This window comes from Parus major, chromosome 9 (genome assembly GCF_001522545.3).
Source record: "Parus major isolate Abel chromosome 9, Parus_major1.1, whole genome shotgun sequence".
NCBI classification, from domain to species: domain Eukaryota; kingdom Metazoa; phylum Chordata; class Aves; order Passeriformes; family Paridae; genus Parus; species Parus major.
The window spans coordinates 9990622-10013045 of NC_031778.1; the positions used below are offsets into that span (position 1 = coordinate 9990622).

At 40.2% G+C, this 22424-nt stretch overlaps 1 protein-coding gene across 1 annotated transcript in view; it reads right to left on the bottom strand.

The window, feature by feature from the left end:
- The window catches only part of PID1 (phosphotyrosine interaction domain containing 1), an 81172-nt gene that overhangs the window by 47024 nt on the left and 11724 nt on the right, over positions 1–22424 (bottom strand). Inside the window, exon 2 of the mRNA XM_015638349.3 lies at positions 4702–4848. Within this exon, the coding sequence (XP_015493835.1) occupies positions 4702–4848 (147 nt within the window). The remainder of the gene's footprint in view (positions 1–4701; positions 4849–22424) is intronic.

The window sequence follows — 22424 nt, forward strand, 5'->3', positions numbered from 1 at the left end:
TTAAATCTCAATCAATCAATCTTACTCTCATTCATCTCTTTTTCATCCTATAAGCTTATTATGAGTTATCCCCAATGTCCTAGGGTGACTTTATGATGCTTAATTGTATTCCTATTCATCTGTTTAGCCCTTACAGACCAAACTTCCAGTCTCTGCTATGCTGCTGTACATCCTGCTGCTCAAAGCACATGAGACAATTTCATGTGCATGGAGATTGATTTGTAGGGTCCAAAGGTGCTGGAATTGTCTCTAATGGTGAAAGCTGCTTTTGAGAAAAGAAAAACAGGAGAAAGACAGAGAGACAAAGGGAAAATGAAAGCTGTTGGCAGCAGCCAGCAAAGCCAGGAGAAGAGCAGGAACAAGGGCAACAGGCTGTGGCTATGCTGAAGGGGCCAGAGCTGTGTTTGGAGGGCAGGCACTGGTCAGGGTGTCTCAGGCACTGCCAAGCTGTCCCAGAAAAGACCCCAAGTCCAGTTCATAGGTTGACAAACATCAGGTATCAGCATCAGGTGTGCCCCAGAGTTACACCAGTCACGCTTGGTGTCCAGCTGCTGACACAGTTGTACTTGGTGTACAACTGGTGCCACAGAAGCCCAGCTGTGGCCCTGGCCCCACTGTCATCACCATCCTGCAGCCAGCTTAGTACAAGAAACACTTTCTTCTTGCTTTGGGAGTGAAGCTATTAAGCTGTTCTGGAAGACCAAACTCCATTTATTTATGTTACTTCTTGTCTACTTTTAAATCTCTATCAGTATGTGCAAGACTTGGTTTTACAACACTATTACTCTACAAATGGCATTTATACAAATTGTTTAACAAGACTTTCATCCATCTTAAATTAAGATACACTGTCAGAAATTCTCACATCGTACCTTGCACAAAGCCTGAATTAATAAGCTCATCAAATCAATCCAGTAAGACAGGCAAGCAATGAGAATCATTCCTGTACATACCATATCACTAAAATATATTTTCCCATTTCATTAAAGCATACTCTTAAGAATATAATTACTTGCATTGTTTATGTTCCTTTCAGCTTCCCAGGCTGCTGAAAAAAGCTTGTCCACTGGTGGGAACTGAAGGAATAAGATTGCCTGACCTGGAGCTGATTATTCAGCACTGACTTCACTTTGAAGAGTCTTCCAATAAAAAGAAAAAAAAAAAAATTAAACCTACTACATCACTTTAAAAATTGAAGACAGCATTTTTAACCTCTGTCCTTTTACATTACTGCACCAGTGCCTGGAAAAGCTACAGCATGAGAGAGTCATTTAGGCAGCTCCCTTCGTGCCACCACCATGGCTCAAAGGGACAGAAATCAAGAAACATTAGAATCAATATAAGCTGATTAGGACATTAAGGAAGAATAAACCATGCAGAACTTAAACAAAATCTGTTAAAAGGCATGGAGAAAGCAGGAATTTCTGAGTAGAGAGTAACTTATTTTCTGGAGATAGCCTAGATTTTGCGTTTCCATCTGGTGGTACTTAGTGTTGGGATAAGTGATAAGGAGGTTTCCATCTGAAGCACAGGTGTGTCCCTTTGACATGAAATACCTACAAGAAGGACAGTCACAGTCTAAATGAAATTTGTAGGATCTGAAGAAGAATAGATGCTTTTTTATATACACACATCTAAATCACATTCATACCCAAATGGAAAACATGCTCTAATAAAATAAAATCAAATCAGGACCTGGGACTGCAAGCGTGGTCCAGCTACTAACAGAAGATTTATTCTCACTCTTTTTTGCCATTCCTCAGGAATGGGAGGTTTAGCTTAAGCTGAGACCTGCCATTTACAGGTATACAATAAGCCAGTTGGGTTTTTTCATTCTTTGGAGCAGCTGCCAGCCTTAGCCCTTGGTCACCCAGCATTCATAAATGCCACACCCATTGCAGGGAAGAGGCAGGATGCACACGGGTCCCCAGTGCTAACACTATCCATTTCTCCTTCTTGGGGAAATCATGCCCACAAGTCTAGAAGGGTGGGAAGGACAACAAGCACATCAGACCCAAGCAGGCAGGTGCAGACATGCAGGTACAGAAGGAACGAGTCTTAAGCCTTCTGTTACAAGTAAAAAATATATTTGTGAAACTATGATGACAACAAAATTGCATCAGATGTGGAACTGGACAAGAAAGAAATGCACTCTAAATCTGATTAATTGTTTAACTTTCCAGATTTGGTGGGGATTCCCCTAGATTACTTCAAACTAGACATTTCCCTGCTATTCTTTAAAGCATCCCATTGAATTACTAAATGGGATTAGATCTCAGCAAAAAAGGGGTTTTTTCTTCACGATTTAGCAGCTAACTGCAAATGAAAGCAAAAACAGAAGTCTGCCTTGAGATGAAAGGACAAGTAAAAGAGCAATCACATCAGAAAACCAATGCCCAGACCTCTAAACAGCAAAGTAATTCTATGTGTCAAGTTCCCATAACACGATGGTGCCAGCTGAGGCTTATGTTAAAACTGTGCAACAAAATTAGATGTCTGGAGCCTCTGTCAGACGAATGATGCTATCTCATTAATGGGATTACATAGAAAAATTGGAGGGATTTCAGTCAAGAGGAATAAAATGATTAAGGATCAAAAAAGTGTGACTCATGAAAGCAAGTAGAAACTGGATGCTGTGCTCTTGCCTGAAAAGCCCAGGTCTCAGAACCAGACAGGCCTGGTGGTACCAGCAACACTACAGCATCTCCTGCCTTACACCCAGAATAACAGGAATAGATCAGACCTGCCAGAACAAAAAAATCTTATTATAAAATTGTAGCTTTTTTATGGTGACATTACTATTTATCAGTCAGCAAAAACTAATAATCAGAGGGGAAAGAGGACAGGAAAATTAATTACCTATTAACAGCTGGCAGGAAGAGCACATTTAGTCAGGAAAAAAGAGGAGAAAAAAAGCAGTTATGACTACAGAGACTGGGTAAAATTGAAGCCTTTCAGTTATTAACAGGAAAGGATTTCTTAGCCACAGAAACAACATACACATGGAATCATCTTCCCAAGGCAGGTACTGAAAATCACAACAGCTGAATCACCTGAGGAAGGCCTGGCCACTACCCCAAAACCACCATCGTAAGAGTCCAGCACTGACAGGGGGTAAACTAGCTTTAGGGAAAGGGGAGAAGAAGAAACAGTGCAAGAAGGAAAACGGAAGTGTTGTGGTAGCAGATGTTCCCTTGTCAGCACTACTATGCTATACTGCAGGAAAAATAAATGAATAAATAAAAGAGATCTAAATATAGAATGAGATTCTCTTCACTGAGGGGTTCAATGTCTCTCTGCAATTCTTTTCCAATTGAAGGACTGCAAGTTGAATAAAAAGCTTAATTTAAATTCTATACACATTCACAAAGATAAACTGATTTCTGAAAGCATTATTATGCCTGACCTCTCTCACTGAAGGTGAAAGCCAGATACTTTGTGAATCATTTTGATCATAGCTAATATTCCCTAAAAATTCATTAGCTGTCAACATAAAGGACAAAAAGTATCACCATGGAAGAGCAGATGCCGCGAGCTAACATACAAAGCATATTAGGGCTGCTTCCCTTGCACTCCTCTGCATCAGCACAGGGCAGCTCCGCTTCAACATCCAGCAGCAGAGTCCTGTTCCTGGCTATTGTGACAGGCAAAGAGTCAAACACTGGGAAGTGACACTTCCCAAAAAGAAACTTAGCTGAGGAAGTGCCAGGCCTGGAGGTGCCCAAGTACAGTATGCCAAGAGAAGCAGGGGAAAGCAAGTTCTTCCAACCCCACCTCACTCAGATCCCCCAGCAGGGAAAAGTGTGTGTGCACATGTTTGTGTACACACTGTGGCAGGGAAGGGGTTTAGGACATTTAATTGCGCTTTGGACCTTATCCAGCACACACAGCATCAAGCAACAGCTCTCCTGGAGTTAACACTTTACAGAGCAGGGGAGTCTGAAGCCCAGTTCTCCCCATTTTCACTAAGACCCTCATGGGCAGGCAGGGTGAAGGGGAATCGGTGGCCAAGCCCCAACTGGCAGCACAGGCCAGACTGGTACCCAGCTCAGACTGCAAGGCCACCCATAGCCCTGCAAGGCCAGGCGAGCTCTGTGATCAAGGAAAATTACTCCAAGAAAAGATGCAAACAGAGCAGATTTGTTCCCTATTTTTATATGGTTTCTTACCACAGAAGAATACACTTGGGGCTCTTAAGCCATTAAACTTTTCAAAAGAGGAACAGCCTTTGCAGAAGCTCTTCTTTGATGTAACTGGGCAAATTGATCTTGTTGCTTGACCAAATCAAGATATAAGTATCCTGTCCCCCTTTTTCCATTTTTGTCTTAAAAAACCCAAAGAAACAAAGAAAAAAAAAACCCAACCAAACTAACCTCGAGATTTAAGCTGCAACACTAGCCCTTATAGAAATAATGTCAGCGTTTACAACCAGCAGTTTATCACAAGCTATTAAAAATCCTCCACAATTTGCATCATGACATGTAACCCAAACCTTTTCCTCCTGAACACCAAAGCTTCTGGTCAGAAATGCTCAATTACTCTTTTGATTCAGAAACTTTATAGTATTAGTAGCAGTTAATGGAATTTCCAGAACTGGAAACAACACCAAAGTGTTGGTTACTTTGGGCTCTTTAGAGTTCTCACAATCATGTGGGACACCTCCACAGTGGTCTCACTCCCTCAGTTTATATTTCTGAGTACCTTGCATCCAGTGTGAGTCCGGGTCTTCATGAGGGGGGTTGTGGTGCACAGCTCAATGGCTTCTGGCTCATGGAAGATCACTGTCGGGAGAGGCTCTTTACGAAGAGTTAGGACATTCAACTTAGTCTTTAACATGGTCTGAAAGTGCTAAACAGAAAAAGAAAATTAATTACCTCCAGTTCCAGTGCAGAAAATTGAGAGTTAATAATAGGACATGTCTGTTTGTTTCACTTGCTGTTCAGTGTCTCACAAGCTTTCCTGGGGAGACTTAAAAAGTTCTATGACTTGAGAGCATTCATTACTATCAGAAATGTGGAGACTATTTTTAATTAAAAAAGGTATACACACACAAAGTGAAAGGATTCATTACAATTCACATTTGTTCCACAAAGGATCTAAATTCAATCTCTGATGATTTGCAAGTATGTAATAAAGCTGTTCATGGACCCAGTTCCTCTACTTATATCCACAGGGAGGAAGAATAGGGGATCAAAGACCATTAAAAGAACTATGGATTCATCCATCCTTGCTCTCCTTCCTCTGTACTTATATCTCATCCCACTGACCTTTGTAGATGTTACCATTCCCACTGAGCTGAATCCCTCATTGGTTTGCCTTTGTCATGTGAATTTCATATTCTCTTCCTTTGTAAGCAATAGTTCCTGTAGTCGCCAATGTAAATGTCACTCTTGGTACCAATGAATAGATGTCACTCAGAACTTGCCACTTTCTTAAACAGACTCCCCAGGCTTCAGTCAAGAACTATCCAAGTGGACAGTAAAGTCATCAAATTAAAAGTTTCTCAGAAATTGTTTAAAGTCAGTAAAGTCAATCCTTGAAGGACTTCCAAAGAAATTTTGTGGAATCAGGGGAGTCAAGAGAAAATTTTTAACATTTAGATGTTTCTTTGAACTGACCTTCATTTGAAAAACTGAACATTTTCACATGCTACTATTTATTTAAGGGAGAAAAAATGCAGATATGAACCAAATCAAGGTGGTAACATGCCACAGCACTGTCTAGTGAAATATGACTTTATCAAAACTTCCTAAGTTGACTCTTACCAAGCAGCAGTTATTAGATATATGTGCAATGACTCCAGATTACTTATATCAAAACTAAACCATTTGTTCTGACTTTTAATAGGAGAGTCTTAATTTGCTTTGCAGCCACCCTTTTCTCAGTCTCCACTTTACCTATGCAAGGCAAACAAGCATTACAGGGTCTTGCTTGCAGAAAAAGAGATGCTAAGTGATTTCCCAGAACCATGCAAGAAGTCTCTATTAGAGCTAGAAAATCAACACAGGTCCTTGTTGTTCAGTCCTGTACTTTTGATGAAGAGAGTGTCTATTCAACATTTTATTTACACATAGAGGATGAATCAGCTATTTAGATACTATGCTGGTTTTCTGTGGATTTTTGTGGATATGAATATTCCTTTGAAAATAAAGTTGCTACTAGATCATAAATATTTTATCATGTGCCAACTGAAAGCCTGTTGATATACTTTTGTAACAGTTTAGTTCGCCAGTGTTTAGGTCTAATAATTGTTATGCTGCTGGAAGTACAGTACTTCAAACACTTTTAGATTTGTTCAAGGTACATAAACTAACAGTCTGTGAAAATAGTGCTTGTTTACCTGTTTCACACATGAAGTTACAGCCTGTTAACAGCAATACTTTAGGGCCTCTGTGGTGTTTGTGCAAACATTCAAGTTTTCATCCCAGTGAAGCACTCTACTCATACTATTTTTCATCTGCTTATATTACACATTACCCCATTCACTCTCCCAAACAGCTCCAGCAAAAAAAGTTCATTTTTTCATTTTCATCCATTTAAGATGCGTGTATATTAAAGAATATTCTCTGACATGTTTCTGAAGATAAAAGAGCTCTTTGACAGTTAGGATTACTAAACTGACTGAGAAAACCTACTTCATTTTACCTTTAGGTTTCAATAAATGACCTTTTGTTTGGAGTTTCCTAGGCCTCTCCAGTGGAGCTGCTAGCAAAGGCTGAAGAGCAGGTAAAAAGCCATGATGAGTACAAAGCAAGTGGAAGGTTTGAGATGCTGTTAGAAGCAGCATCATTGATTACCAGCTGCAGTGCTGGGCTTGCTGGTCCCACTAACAGTTGTCTATTACAGCTTGACTTGCTTTTATCTATCGGCTCTAGGCCTGCTAACCTGCTGCTGAGGTTGTATTTCTGGGAGAGAAAACATGCAGCAGGCAAAGGGTGCTGGAGCTCAGGCCCAGAAATGCACAGGTCACAGCAATTTCCCCTGCAAATGATCCCTTTTCAAGCCTGGGGAAATGCTGCCTCCAGGGCTTTCTGCTGCTGTCTTGTGGATGCAGGGGATAAGAGAGGAAGGCAGAGATGGAAAAAATATACTATTAACTTTAAGTCATACTATCTTCCAAATGAGCCAATTTTGGATCAACAAAGAGAATGATTGTGAAATAAGCAGGTTGAAGAACCTGCCCTAGCATTTAACTTTTCCCTTCCCTGAGTGCTGAAAGACCTCTATTTCCATAAATGATCTGTTTAGAGGGCTTCTCCAATAAAGAATGGTGCTTCCATTAGACAACAGATGTAAAAAAACTCCATTTAGCCCTCCTGAGCAGTGATCTTGGACCTGCAAAATAGTTCTTGTCCTCTGCTGCCATCTCTATAAACTTCAATGGGACTACTGACAGAAAGGGCACAATTTGACCAAAATGAAGAAAACTGTGGTAATGATCTATCTTTTTTTTCACGTCGTAACAACCACATATACAATCTTAAACAAGGAAAAGCCTACTCTGTGCCTTACAAAGGCAATTCAATACTTGTATGAGCAGCAAGTTGGAGCGGTTGGGTGCCAAAAACACGAGAGCAAAATTGGCAGCAAACAGCTGATTAGTTGCCAGAGAAGTGCAGAAAGGATTGGGGGTGGACGCAGAAATAGCCTTTGCTTTGGCCCACAGGCCTAATGCAGACCACACTCTGCTCCCTGCACAGCTCATGTGATGGCTGCCATAAGAAAATCAAATCTCTGCCAGCAGACATCACACAGGGAGCCCCCAAATAAGCACGTTATTTAAACACATGCCTAACTTTCACTATGTGAGCAGTCGCAGTAAAGCACACGTGGGTAGTCAATGGGATTATTCATGTGCTTGAAGCCAAGAACAGGATAAAGTGCTTCGCTGAACCCATTTCTTGGGTTTCCAGTCCAAACTGGCATCTCCTGCAGAAACTGTTGGCAAAAGCTGACCTATAACAGTAGCCAATGTATTTTTTGAGACAAGGCATTCACTCTCCACTGCTGTGAACTTGAAATTTTTCTTTAAAGTGCTTTAAGTTCACAAAGTTCTTGAAAAGCATGACTTTGGCAACCCAGCGAACAAAGTGAATAAAGTTTCAGGGAACATTATACCATTCACATTTCACGTTCCAGAACTACTAGGTTAATTTGGTGGCTCTGAAATTTATCATCAGAAGATATTCTCAGCTGGCATGATTATACCAACAGCTCAGAACTACACATCACTCATTATTTATCCATTCAGATGGTACTACTGATATGATTTTATATTTGAAATAAATGCAAGGAGTAACACAACAGTAAGAAATTGGCAGTAAGTTTAAAAATGCCTTGAGCAAATGAAAATACCTTAAATGCCATGGAAAGCACCAGACATACAATTAGCATTGTATTTTCCTAGTTGCTGAACATTATATCATTCAGAGCAAAATTTAAGTTTTTACTGCCAATAACACTGGACAATTATCTTAATGTAAAACCATGGTTTTGCTTGTTCAAGGATTCAAGTTCCATCAGTTTATTTTGTTTAGTTTACCCATCTTAATGGCATCCTTTCCACTGCAGAAGAAAACCAAATGGTGCATAACTGGTAGCCCAAACCCATAACTGCCTAAGACTGTCACTACAGAGATACTGCCTCTTGCCTCCTTGGTGACCCTCAAAGTGCTCCCTATTTCAATGAAAACCCTGCCATCACTAACACTCTTGACTATCAGTTAATTGAACTTAAGAATCAACAACTCCTATATTGTTTAACGTATATTTTGTTATCAGCTCAACAGTCACACATTAGCTCTAAATTAACTAGTTCAGAGAATTCAACTTGGAAATTTTCCAAGCTGCATATTTAGTGCAGGCACAATTTCTGTTGCAGTTAAAACTAAAAATTAACAGCATTTGGGTTCTGTTTAGTTTGTCAGCAAAAATACAGTCACTTCCAGAACTCAGGCCAAATATCTTGGAGAAAATAACTATGATTCCATGCAAAGAAACATGACTTGGAGGAGAAAATAATGCACTGAAATTTGGAATAATTATGGTCATCTTCAGGTCTTGACAAAACAGTCATTGCTGTTCACGACATTAAGTATTCAGCAGCCAAGCCTAGCAGATCTTTTAATTTTCCTGATGGAAATAAAGGCCCAAATTCAAAAATCTAAGAAAGGATTATATATTGGATGGGAGTATAAAAATAAATGTCAAGAAAGAGGGGGCTGTAATTGTAATTTGTAATCCAGCAACAGGAGTTAAGCAAAAAAAATAAAAGCAAGAATTAAGCAAAATAAATACATTTTACAGGTTGACTGGGTGGCAACATGGTGATTGAAAGAAAGGTCTTCAGCACCTTAGCCCTCATCTCCCATTCTATTTTAACATCAGTATTACAATCAACACATGACTGCGTAAACTGGCATCACATTTCCAGGTGACCGGTACTTGACCAATTTTGCCAAAGATGCACATTGAATCCAAACCCAAAAATGATAGGATGTTAACTTATGAAAAAGAGTTATTCTAAAACTTCAAAGACTCTGAAAGAGGGATCTGCCAGAACAAGAAGCAGTCCTGTGGGCAATTCATCCTTCTACAGTACCTACAAAGGAATTCCCAGATGAAATCCATGTTAGTGCATCAGCAAAAGACAAAGGGAAATGCAAAAATAAGCTCTATAATTTACTATTTCAGCACAAGTACCTCTCTACTTCTGAAACCCATTTAGTTCTGGAATGAACCCAGAACTTTTCAACAGCGTCCCACAGCAAGACAATGCCGCCCAGGAGAGGAAAGACACAACCAAGTGAATTGAACTGCAAGAGAATTTTAGAAAGTATAAATGTTCCTTTTGGCTTGTTCCCAGTGGAACTGACTACTAGTATATCCAGTCTATAGGTACAAGAGGATATGACAACACAATATACCTTTGGCACTATGGTTACCCCATAAGTTACATGAGCACAGCTGTGAGCTGAGGACCACCCAACCCCAAGCCTCCAGCTTTTCAGCAAGGAAAGAAGAATTCTGATCTATATGAACACTGATCCATTTCAAGGCTTTGTTTTGTTTAAAGCCAATCTGTCCAATACAGATAAATGTCATCTCTGCTCCATTTCTTGTTAAACAAATAACTGCTAATACAGTTTAAATGCTTTCCCTCCCCCACATTAAACTACATTATTCTTTATTTATTTATCCTTTAGTAGAAGTTCATATAAACATTGTACTGAACACTGCAAGAAAGCCCTCTAAAGAAGGGATGGAAGCAATTTATCATGATAAAGTCAGAAATGATCCCATCAGCAGCCTGCTCTGTAACACAAAACTGACTGGCATGCACAAACCCCAGACCATGTCACAGCTACACTCCAGCAGATCCATCCCAAGAAACCTTCTTGAAAGCAATCTAACTCCAGAAATCTGGTTATTAAAAGCTTATCTCATCTAGCATCTCAAGACCTATATTTTGCCAGCCTATCAAAACAAATCCATTCAATCTCTTTCAGGTAACAGATGCTATTAATGTGAAAAATCATATAATTATGTCTGAAATTTCATTTTTCAATCATCAAGTGACAACATACGGAAATGGCAAGGCAGGCTTGCCTGCAAGCAACCTGTGATACATTTTGTAAGCAGAAGAGCTTGGACAGGCCCATGGCACAACTTGGTATAACTCAGTGGGCTGAGGCATGGCACCCCCAAGAATCTTGGGACAAAGCATCTGAGAAATGTTCCACAAAACAAAACCAAACCAAAAAACCAACCAACCAAGCAAACTTTTGCCCCCTCTCCACATGTCCAATGACCATGCATGGTTATACATAAGAGACTCAGCCAGTGCCTGCCACCATTTCCCCTCTTGTGCCCCCATGCTACTTCCACCCTACCCAGGAGACAGCATAGGAGAAAGATGGGGTGGCAGAGGGAGTTTGGGCACAGAAAGGAGTAAACTTCATTTGACAGGATAAGCTCTAATCTTCATGACAGGACAGCAAGAAGATGGCATCAAAGCATGACAAAGTACACAGGAAACTAAAATCAGCTGAGTGTCAAAAAGCATCAAAGAAGATGCTACTGGATCTTTGCATGCAAGTACGGAGAATTATTCCATCCCACTCTGACATCAACTTCTTGGGAACATTCTTTTTCCTATGGTGGCATGACATATCTCTTAAAAACACATAATTATCAAGATTTCATAAATAGAACAGGCACTCCCTATCAATAGCTGTGATCACACAGCTGCCTGTGTGACAGTGCTCACATTGCCTTGTTTTCTTACAAGTTTGAAGAATTTCTGTTTCCTCACAATTTAATTCATGTGAAACGTTTTGTTCTCAGACCCTGTGTACTTCAAGTTTGCTCTGGCTGAATGCCCCCGTTGTGTTGCCAAGCTTATGCGATTCCGATCAGCAGGATTGCTGCCCAAAAAAACACAGTCCCAGATACAAACACCCTCCAAACTGCAGGGAACTTCAGAGCCAGATGAGAATTTCATGACTGATCCTCTAACGTCTCTCTATCATCAGTCAAACTAAACCTCAACCTAAGCAAATCTAAATGTACAGGATATTCAGAGACCAAGTTCCCAGTTTGGCCACAACTGCTCAGAACCCAAAGCCTCACTACAGAGATTCCCATCAAAGCAGGAAGGAAGGAGTCAATATTTTAGAACACTCAAAATCATGAAAATAAAATAAGACCTCCCTAAGACATGAGTGGAGGAGGAAAAAAAAAGTCACAGTACCACAGTAAAATGTTCTTTCAGTAGTCTCTACGTTACACTGCTTAAATTCCCAGGCTAATATTTCAGTGGAAATTAGGCATGTTGGATATAAGATGAACATCTAAATACATATGCTTGGATTTGGGCTTTTACATTCTTTTACCTACTGATGACTGTTACATATATATTGAAATAAGCTGTAGTTTACAATGCCTGGTGTTCATAGCATATATATTTTATAACTTTTTTTAGCATCTATCAAAATAAAGCATAAAAAACCTTCATCAATTTATCAACAGAGCTGCTCTCATTTTGGCCCCAGAAATTACTGTTAACTCTCAAATTCTAATAGCTTTGTCACAACTGAACTAGTTCTGGAATTTTAAACTAGATTACAGTTTCAAAGATACCAGAATTTCTCAATGGAAGCAGAAGAATTTATCAGCTCCAGCATTTTTCAGGACAAATGGCAGTCAAAATACAAGTCCAAGACAAGGCAAAAGGTTTGGGAAAAAAAAGAAAAAAAAAAAAAAAAAAGAGAGAGAGAAATAAATTAAGAAATAGGAGCTGACAAGAAAAGAAAGAACAAAATAGAACACGCAGCAGCATAGATACGTCAAGTTCATTCTCTTTGATTTTGAGCTGACCCCTAAGCTGCTTTCCAACATATTTTTCTCCTAACATGAGTTTCCAGTACATGTATTATTCGGTATAGTTGGCCCAATATTAAAACAATGGAATCCTGCAGCATGAAGGCAGCTGTTGCTTTTTCAATTTGCCCTTGGAGGCTTTCCAATAATTTCTGTGTCAGAGGATGCTTTAAAAAGTTTTTTCTCCTCACTCTGTGCCTGGCAAAACAAGCCTGCAAGGCAGCCATGCATTCTCCAATGCAGCCCTTTCAAAACCAGTGTTTCACTCTGTCACTCTTTTTCATTCTTTGCCATAAATCAATAACTTGGTATTTTCTGAGACAAGGATAGGGACTGGGTGACAAGGCACCTGCTACAAAGAAGGAATCTGCCCTGATTATTTGCTAGAAGTAATACTTTAGTACTTTGGAGAAAATGTGTACAGACTCTTAACAAAAAAGGTAATGTATTTCTTAAATATAAATCAAATTAATTTCTGGTCCAATTAATTACTGCATTTACAGCCACAAAGTAACAAGAATCCATTCCTTCCTCTAAAGCCATTTTATCACTGAGTCCTTTGATGCTAATGTACAGCACTGCCTTTTCCATCAGAACCACCCCCAAGATTTAAACCAGGCATCCCTGAGGCTCTCTGAGAAGGGGTCCTCGTATTTCCCACGGACACAAGCCTCTTCCAAGGGAATGGACCTGCATCTTTAGCAAGTCAGCCTTTTTGGGAAAAGGCTTTTTGTACCCTCTTTTTGTACTCCCTCAGCCCTTGCAAGGGATGAAGAAGAAGCCTGGTGGCTTTAGCCTTCCCTCCCACCACATGTCCCCACGAGCACCATCAGTGCTTGCCCAGAGCATCCCCAGGGAGCTGTGTCTGGCCAGCACTACTGTCCCATCACAAGGAACTTCCCCAGCCCTGACTACACTCACAGGCACTTCATCTCCTGCAACACTACTCCTTTTCCCACCTCCAACAGCAAATTATTCACCATGGGGGAACTCTGCCAGGCTTTATAGCTATACAAATCTTTGAGCAGACAATGCAGAATATAGATGAAAATTGGGTCCCACTGCAGTGCAGATACATAGCCACTACCCCAGGGCAACTTCACACAGTAGTAGGTCTTTCCAATTCTTTAAGCCATGAATAAAAGTAGTACACTAGAGAGCCTACATCAGAAATAAGGGATTCTACAGAAAGTGATCAAAAATACCTTTCTACAAAGTGCCTCATTAATTCAGCAAAACTTTACAGTCGGATAATTGACAGGATTTGCATCAAGAAACCTTCACAAAAGAAAAATCACACCAACTCATTTACATTCCTGTTTCTCCTACAACTACCCTACTTGTTAAGCTGAGCCAAAACAACCAGATGCAAAATTACTCTGCTTTGTCCAGTTCAGAATGAGTCAAGTAAAATGGCTGAGAATGGTGTTCCCCTTAGTTAAGGCCAGCAGGGCCCATGGGCAGGATAGCCGTCCAATATCCACATCCTCCAGATATAAAGGTTAAATCTGCATAGTGTTTTCAAGGTTTTCCAAAATTAATCTATTCTGATGCTTCCATCTTTCTAGTTTTCAAAGGACAATTCCTTAGTGCTTGACAAGATGGAGATTAAGCTTCTAACTTCTTGCAGTTTAGTCATTCAAACTCAGAGATACTCAAACTCCAGCTTCTCTATAAAACCTCAGTTTCTTCCTCTTTACTTGTCAGCAAAGTTCAGATAATTTCGCAGAAGCTTAACTAATCCCTCAGCTGAATATTAAGTTTCAAAACGCTGGTGGTTATACATATATATACATATCTACAGTTCTAAGAACAAAGAGGTGGGAAAAAAACCAAGAAAAAAAAGCAAATCCCTCCAGAAAAGAAATAAAATACGCACCATGAGATTCAACCAGACGCCCTTATCCCCTCAAGGCATGGTTAATATACTATCTGCCAGTACATATGGGACCAATTAAAAAGAGCTAACTCCTCACACAGGCACTGCAGCGTCACTTTGGAGGAACCCACAATCCATTAAACAAACTCATTCCAAGTAATTCCATTCTGGAAACACGTGCTCATTCATAACCAAATCCCAGTCTTTAGGAATTTCATATGCCATGAAAAAAACAACCCTTCTTCCACAGAAATTTCTGGCAAAACAATCTGAAGTTCAACAGGAACAGAACAACCCTCATCTTTACTGCTGCCTTACATGTGCTACTACCTGCACCTACATGAAGAATTACTATCACTTCTTAGTGAAGTAACTGTCTTGGTCTTAATTTCATTGGCAATGTTGAAGTGTAAGTGCACTGAATGATGGAAATAAGGAATTGCTTAACTAAAGGAAACAGAAAAGTTTGAAACTATCCAAATGTTCCCTTTCAGCAAGACCAGCAGAACTGGAAGACTTCAGGCATACACAAGGATCATCATTCAACCTCTTTACATTGTGAAAGCTATTTCCTCTGTTTCCAGTAATTATACTCTCACTTCTGTCCAATTTGCTCCAAACTTTGTTCAACACAGCGATGACTTACAAGTTTCTACACACAAAAGTCCTACAGAATAAAGAATTCCACTCAGCAACAAAGAGGAACATCCTGATTCTCAGTCTCAACTTTCCTCCCCTCTCCCCTCCATTGATTGCTCACCACCACAAACAACATTCATCCTCAGCCACTTTACAACCTAAATAATTTTGCATTGAAAAAATCCTGTGTTCTCAAGTTCGGGCTCATCTTTGAGAAGTGAAGTTGCAAAAGAAATAGGAATGTAAATGAGAGGGTTGTTTGGGGGGGGGGAGGAGTTATTATTATAGTTTGTTCATGTAAACCCTGTCAATTATTGCAAGCAGTGTTTTAACATGTTTTAAGCTTAGAATAAATTAAGTAATAAAGAACATCAAGATCCAAGGAAAGGGACCTGGAATGTTAAAGCCCTCCTCTAGACGCAGATCTAAAATACATTCCTGTAATACAAGACAGAAATATTTTGAACACCCACTACATTTACAGACCCCTGTCTGCCTGTGTCAGGCAGTTAGTTAAACAGTTGTGAAAGAACCAACAAAATTTAAATAAATTAAGTGCCTGCCCGGCATTTCCCCACTGTCTTCCTCCTTTTCCCCATTCAATTTAACTTCAAAGCATTAGTGATGCAGTTATTCCAGCAACCCTCAAAGCACACAGAGCTGGAATTCTGCAGGAGATGTTAACAAGGTGGCTTTTATCAAACTTGATGCAGCTGAAATCTAAATTATTTACCCTGAAAGAGAAGGGAATAAAAGAATTTAGGGGCCTCTGATAAAATATTAAAGTATTGAATCCTCTGAATATCTATTAGTCATTCCTCTGGGGAAAAGAGTATCAAGACAAATATTTCCTTTAATAAAGAAAAGTCATATTTAGCTGAAAGAAAATATTCAACCCTGATGCAAAATGTTTGAGCAGCTTTACAAATTCAGTCCTCTATAATTATACTGAGACTGCTAAAAATTCCACTTTCATAACCACCACCACAAATAAATAAGTGTTAAAATAAATCCAGTAGATTATCATGCAAAAATGTGTCCTCCACAGCTTAATCTTGAGATAATGCTTTTCATAGCATGTCTTTCTGCCCAGATTTGCAGCTCTTGTTAGTTGCATTCTGACCACTAAGCAAAGCGTAATCAATCTTATAATTCACTTTTCTCATTAAATTCTTCATGCTGCAGCCCTGCTGAAGGCTTTACACCTCTGCTTATCTAAGGTATTTGGATATAGAATGGCCATATAGTTCTTTGAAAGCTCTCCAAGCCATACTCAATGATGTCAAGGACAGTAATCATGCCAAAATAAAAGAAAAAAAATAACCCAAACAATTAGAGATAAACTGTAAATATGAGGCAGATTGATAAAGGTACACAGGGATTCAGTATGAATCTCCAGTGACACTTTTCTATTGGTCAGCCCCAATTTTGCAATGAAGAACTCACAGAATACTTTTCAAGAGAATCTTTGTAGTTTCCTGCTTCCACCAATACTTACAGGAAAAGTAACTCTCTAGCTCCAAGTGTTTAATGCAGTTTCTTATGTTTTGAAAGCAAGGATCATTTAGAAAGCAGTTAAAGTGAATACCAGTCCATGGCTGGGATGATCAAGGCCAACCAGTCTGATGGAACACCATCCTCAGAAGGTGGAGAGTGTTTATTAGCATAGCTACCCAGCAGCCAGGGTACCACATGACAGCTCCACAAGACTTGTGCTTCTCCACCACACACTTCCCTCAGAGCTTCAGTACAGCTGCTGAGCTCCCGAGCACTGCCCACTGCAAAGCTGCTCTGCCTACACCCTAATCAGGAACGTTCAGCACAAAACGTTCCACGTGGGCACAAAATAAGACTTTGCCACTAGGTCTCCACTTGGGAAGTCAACAGTCAGTCAGAGCTGAACACTCAAAATGAATATTTCTCTTGCTGAGGGATAATTCCAAGCTTGATGACAGATGGCGATCTTCCTGCTTTTCAAGCATTGCCATTATTTAGAGGAAAGTCTGCAGAAATGTTTGTATTTCTGGTAACTTACTTGGGAGATCACCACAAGTAAAATATTTTCATTTTTAAAGAAAATATGTCATTTCAGTCCAGAAGCAAAGTTTGTAACAGATAACCTCAAAAGTGGAAAGTCTTGGGCAAGATGTTAACTGAAGTAACAGATTTTCAGAGGGGACTTTAATTCCACATCAATTAATCACCACTAGTTCCCATCCTACAGACCAACCTTCAATCTGACTACACTATTTTTAGTGTCAGATGGCTTGAGGAACAGAAGGTATCCTTGTTTGATTTTTTTCAATTTTGGATCCCAGGTTGTCTGACTGGAAAAGATTCTCAGATGACATTAGAAAAGCCTCTGAAATAACATCACTCAAGTTTTGCATGCACAGCTATTTGCACAAGCCAATTCTACGGTTTTACAAGACAATCGGCTACATAAACATCTGGCTGCTCCATTCCCAGCAGCTGATGAGCGAAGGGGACCTTTGATCATTCAACAAAGCCAGTTCCCTCCTGGGTACAATCCAGAAACCACCACAATTCAAGGGTTCCAAGTGTTGCTGTGTCCCTGTCCTGAAGCGCTTGCTGGCGATCGCGTGCATCCCACTGTCATCCACAGTACAACAGAGAAAATCAGAGGTTGAAGCCACAGATTTCCTGCAGAAAGAGGAACCCAAACTACCACCACTGTCTGTTGTTCAAGCCAAGGGAATGTATGCTGTAGTTATCTGCACAGGGTGGCTGTGGGTTTTGACTGACACACAATGAAAAATGTACGACAAGGGCATCTGCTAAAACACAGATTTTTAAAAAATAATTAGTTTTAAATACAGGCTAGAAATCATTTGAAAACCATGATATTACACAAGGTGCTCCTTCACTTTTATAAAGATTAAAAGAGGAACAGCTTCAACCAGCACATGAAACAGGGCTATGTGTTATGATCTATTTTCCCTGTAGCATCTGTAGAAAGCTGATTAGTTCCAACTTATGCTCAACAACATGAGCACTTCCGCTTTCATGTTTTATCACCATTACAGTCAGAAATTAAAAGACTCTGGTGGCTATCACTGATGTTCCCAACCTGGCAGAGTAAAGCCATTCCTGAAGGAGATTTGAGATTGCCTTTTCTGCTTACACAGTACAGAAATCACAAATGCACTTTGCTGTGAAGCTGCCAATATTTAATAGTGTTTAATGGTGAAGTATCTGAGTGGGAAAAGGGTGCAAGTGTCTGTCTAGAGAACAAGTTAGTTTGTCAGCTTCCATCGAGTTTCCCTCTTTGTCATCATCCCTGAATGTGTGCTGGTTGGAGTCGGGGGGCTATTTATTTGCTGAAACACCATCTCAGAGATGATTCTAGGGAAGAAACGGGAGGTAATTCTGAAAGCAGAGGCAGTACCATGCCATTGTACCATAGTACCATTGATGAAATAATGTAGGCAGGACACAGGGGCAAATGTCAGTGATAACTTGGCAGAGCTACCTGTGGCAAGGCCTCCGACCTGCCCGAGGTTGCATAAAACATCCCAGCATGTTGCTGCCCTGTAGCAGGTTAGGCTGTAGTCAGCCTGACAACTCCCACAGCTGCTTCCTCATTAACTCTCACAGAGGACAGCTACCTTTCCATTTCTTTAGCTCTAAGTGTGCATGAACAGCAGAGGGAACGAATAATTCAAGGTTCATTTTGGCCCAGCCCATTTGGTTTGGAAGATATTCACTTCAGCACATGAAGTGCTCTGGCTTCAGCCTCTTTTCTGTTTGGCACACAATCAAGCCATATTTAGAGGAAATACAATTCATCTATAAAAGTTGCATCTCAATATATTGTGACTTACCTACTTTCCCTATCCCCATTCAAAGGGGGAGAGTACTGCACAGCTTTCAAAGCTATTCCCATTTAAATATCACTTTCCATCTGTACATTTTTCAACTTCCAAAACTGCACTTGGTACAAAAAAAAGAACAGCACAAGAAGCAAGGTTGTCTTACTGTATTATATTCACTTAATAATCATAAGCAATTTCTCAAAGAAGACCTCCAGGCACAGTTTTAATGTTAAAGCAATTCTTGCTTCATTTTAACCATCCACTGATGCAGAGCTGATAGCCCAGCTCATTAAAAAGTACAGGGCACTATTTCAAGAAATGTCATAATTTATCAGGCAGAGTTAAGTCACACTGCACACGGCAGCCTGGATGCACAACACCAACTGCCTCTGACACTTTCTGAATCCAGCTCTGAAGCCCCTCTGCTTTGGGCTCAGCTGCCCATGCTGCATGAAGGCACACAGCAAAGCTTCCTGCTACAGCATCATCTTTTTCAAGAGGCTTAGCAACATTTAAAAATGCATGAATCTCACTTGAGTGACAACCCATTTAACCAGCTATAAAACTCATTACAGGAAGGATGGCTGGAGAGAAGATAAATATTGCAATCATTTCTCTTTAAAATTTAGCATGGAAAGTCCCACATTAGATTGACTAGGGAGTCCAAAACAGTGACAGAGCTCTCACTTTGTTCGTCCTGTTGGACATCAGTTGTTGGTCAGTAGATTTGTCATATGAGTGATTAGATCCAACACCTTGACTTTGCAAACTGTAACAGGCAATGGAAGGAATCATTACCTGGGATGAGGTTTAATTTAGTCCCCAGATTATCCTTTTAAGGGACTGTGTTTCTACTCTCTCAAGTACTCCCGACACACAGGAGATAATTATTGATCTTTGGACTCATGTAAGATGGTAATGAACCACCTCCCCTGCCCATCCAAAGGTGTTCTTCCAAGAAAATGGGCATTAGAAGAAAGCAGTAAATCTATCCCAAGCCCCTGTCAGGAAGGTGTGTATTATTTGGGACTATGCAACAAACAGGAAACCAAGTGGTGACTTTATCAGTAAATTCAAGGGGCTCTGTTGAGCTAGGTGGTAACGGCCAAGTGAGACACTGGAAAACCATAGCACCTTCCAGATCTACTCTGACTCTGCAAACATCACACTGCTCCACTTAAGGATTTGTGTTGCCTTCTGGAAGAAAATCTTCTTTTTAAACTAAAGCCCACTAAAAGAAGATTAACTGCTCTTAAAAAGTACTTAACCACCTCTTTGCTTGATATGAAGTGGCTCATACATATCTGTCAGATGAGCACCATTGATGATAATGTATTAAATAAACACTTCTGCTTAAAATACGTAAGTTTACTTATGAGTAGTTTGAGACACACAAATATCTACAGCTTATTCAGTTGAAGAATCTTCTGCTCTCAAAATGTCCATTCAGCAGCACTGCCAGATACTGTTTCACAATACTACAGGCTCACTTATTCATAAACAAATCATTAACATTCTTGACATAAATCCATAGCGTACAACAAATCCCAGCTATGATAGTGTTTTACTACATTTGCTGTCCCCATCATGAATGGGAGTTCTGTTTTCACTAAAAAAAACATTCTCAACAAATAAAAGGCAAATTATTCTCTGCAAGAAAACCACCAGGATGAAATGCCTATGCACGGATTACAAACTAATTATCAAGTTCATACAGTAACAAACCTGGTACTCAGTGAAAAGGGCCACCAAAATTTATGCAAGAAATTTTCTTTCTACAACTCCAATAACTAAAACTCTGAACGTAAAACACCTTTACAGGCTTTTATATTGTCCTCAGCTACTCAAGAAACCTTTTATACATTCCAGTTTCTCCACACATGGGCAGAAGACTCATCTGAGAAGACCCTTCAAAAGCCCTTTGGCTTTCACTCACTGCCAGGGGTTTATTTACAGCCTTGGATCAGAGTGCTCCAGCCAAGCCCAAAATGATCAAGGCCATTTTTACGTACCTACACCACAATTTAAATTAGACTAATTAAAATTCATGGAATAGTTTAATGAATTCATCAGGACCAGGCTTCTTTCTCTCTCTGAATAAACTCCACACAGATGACAGCACAGGGAAATATTTCCCAAAAAAACACAGTCCACAGGTGAATCTTCTGCAGGTACCCCAAAACGGCTCTATCATGCAGGTAGTATCCCCCTGTGCTGAGGGGCATGGAGGGCATGGCAAGATGGGATTCCTGCTCAGAGCTGGTCCACACAAGGGGGGATGCTCCCACAGCACCTCCCAGGACAAATCACATAGCATCCAGCCATCAGCTATGGCCAGCCATTCAGCAAAGCTCTGGATATCACAAGGTTAAACCCTCTATCCTCAATTCACTAATACCTTCCTCACCATATTTAAAGAATTAAACACCTCCCTGAATGACCATGTGTGAGTAATAAAAAAAAAATTAAAAAAAAAATAAAAAAGAGGGTAGAAGATGGTTAAGTTACTATTGATGTTCTTGGCAGGTGATATATATGCTCACCAGGGCTGGGCTTCTCCTCGGACTGATAAACACAAAGCAGACTGCCTTCTGTGCCGGCTGCCAGCTCAGCCCAGGGAATAAAAGATGTTTTCAATTCCGGAAAAGATACATGTGCATTGAAACACCGAACACTCAGCAAGGTCTCAGTCCCTTACTCACAGTGCACAGGCCTGTGGGCGCTGGGGGCTGCTCAGAGTACGTAAAAATACACATATGGCAAAGTTTTGCGAAAAAGAGATCTCTGTTATTGTAAATACATGCAAATTTTCATAGCAATTAAATTGCAGAATTTTTAGGGGCATGACTCCTCTTTTTATTGTTTCCATTGGCATGACTTTTCCATTTCAGCTTGCTTTAGTTCCACTTCTGTGATAATTTCATGGCAGTACACTATGTGTGAATATATGCAGCATGAACGCTCACCGTTTTTAGGTGCGACTACCAAGGATTGCTCTGCAATTCAGGAGACCAAGTTTACAGGATCTATTTACGGGTCTCACTCTGTAGCCAGCCTTTGAAAATGTTTCAAATCTCTTTTGCCAGAGACCACAGCTACCAAAAAGACACTTGGGTTGTCTAAGCTGGCTTTTGGTATCACAGAGCTCACCATCCCTAAAGTTCTTGCTTCCACCCCGATCACCTAAAGTTGTAACATATCCTTTAGTATGGAAACCATCACAGCTGAAGGAGTTCAAGGGATGAATAAATTTAGGAATCTTCTCATTTGTCTCCAAGTTTTTTGAGAACTTTAATCACAGTTTTAGATGTTTTCTGTAACTGTAACAGATAGAACCTAACTCTAAAAAAACAACTTAAGACGGGAAATCACATGTAATCACACATCTATAGTAAATGAGGCACTACAGAAATGCCAGACTACGGAGGAGGTCAGACTAAAATGATACACGATTTGAAAGAAGGCAAGCTCTGCCGGGAATCAGCAAGGAAACCAGACAAGTTAATCACTCGTTTGCAGTATGATACAACAGCCAAGTGACACTGAAACCTCAATGTCAAGTCACCCAAGGAAATGTCCATGCTGCAGAGGAGCCCGGGAAGTCCCTGCTTAGGAAACACACACCACACAACCTTGCTGAGCTGTGCTGGGAAACAGCAGGACTGCAAACAACTAAGTAGTACTGGAAA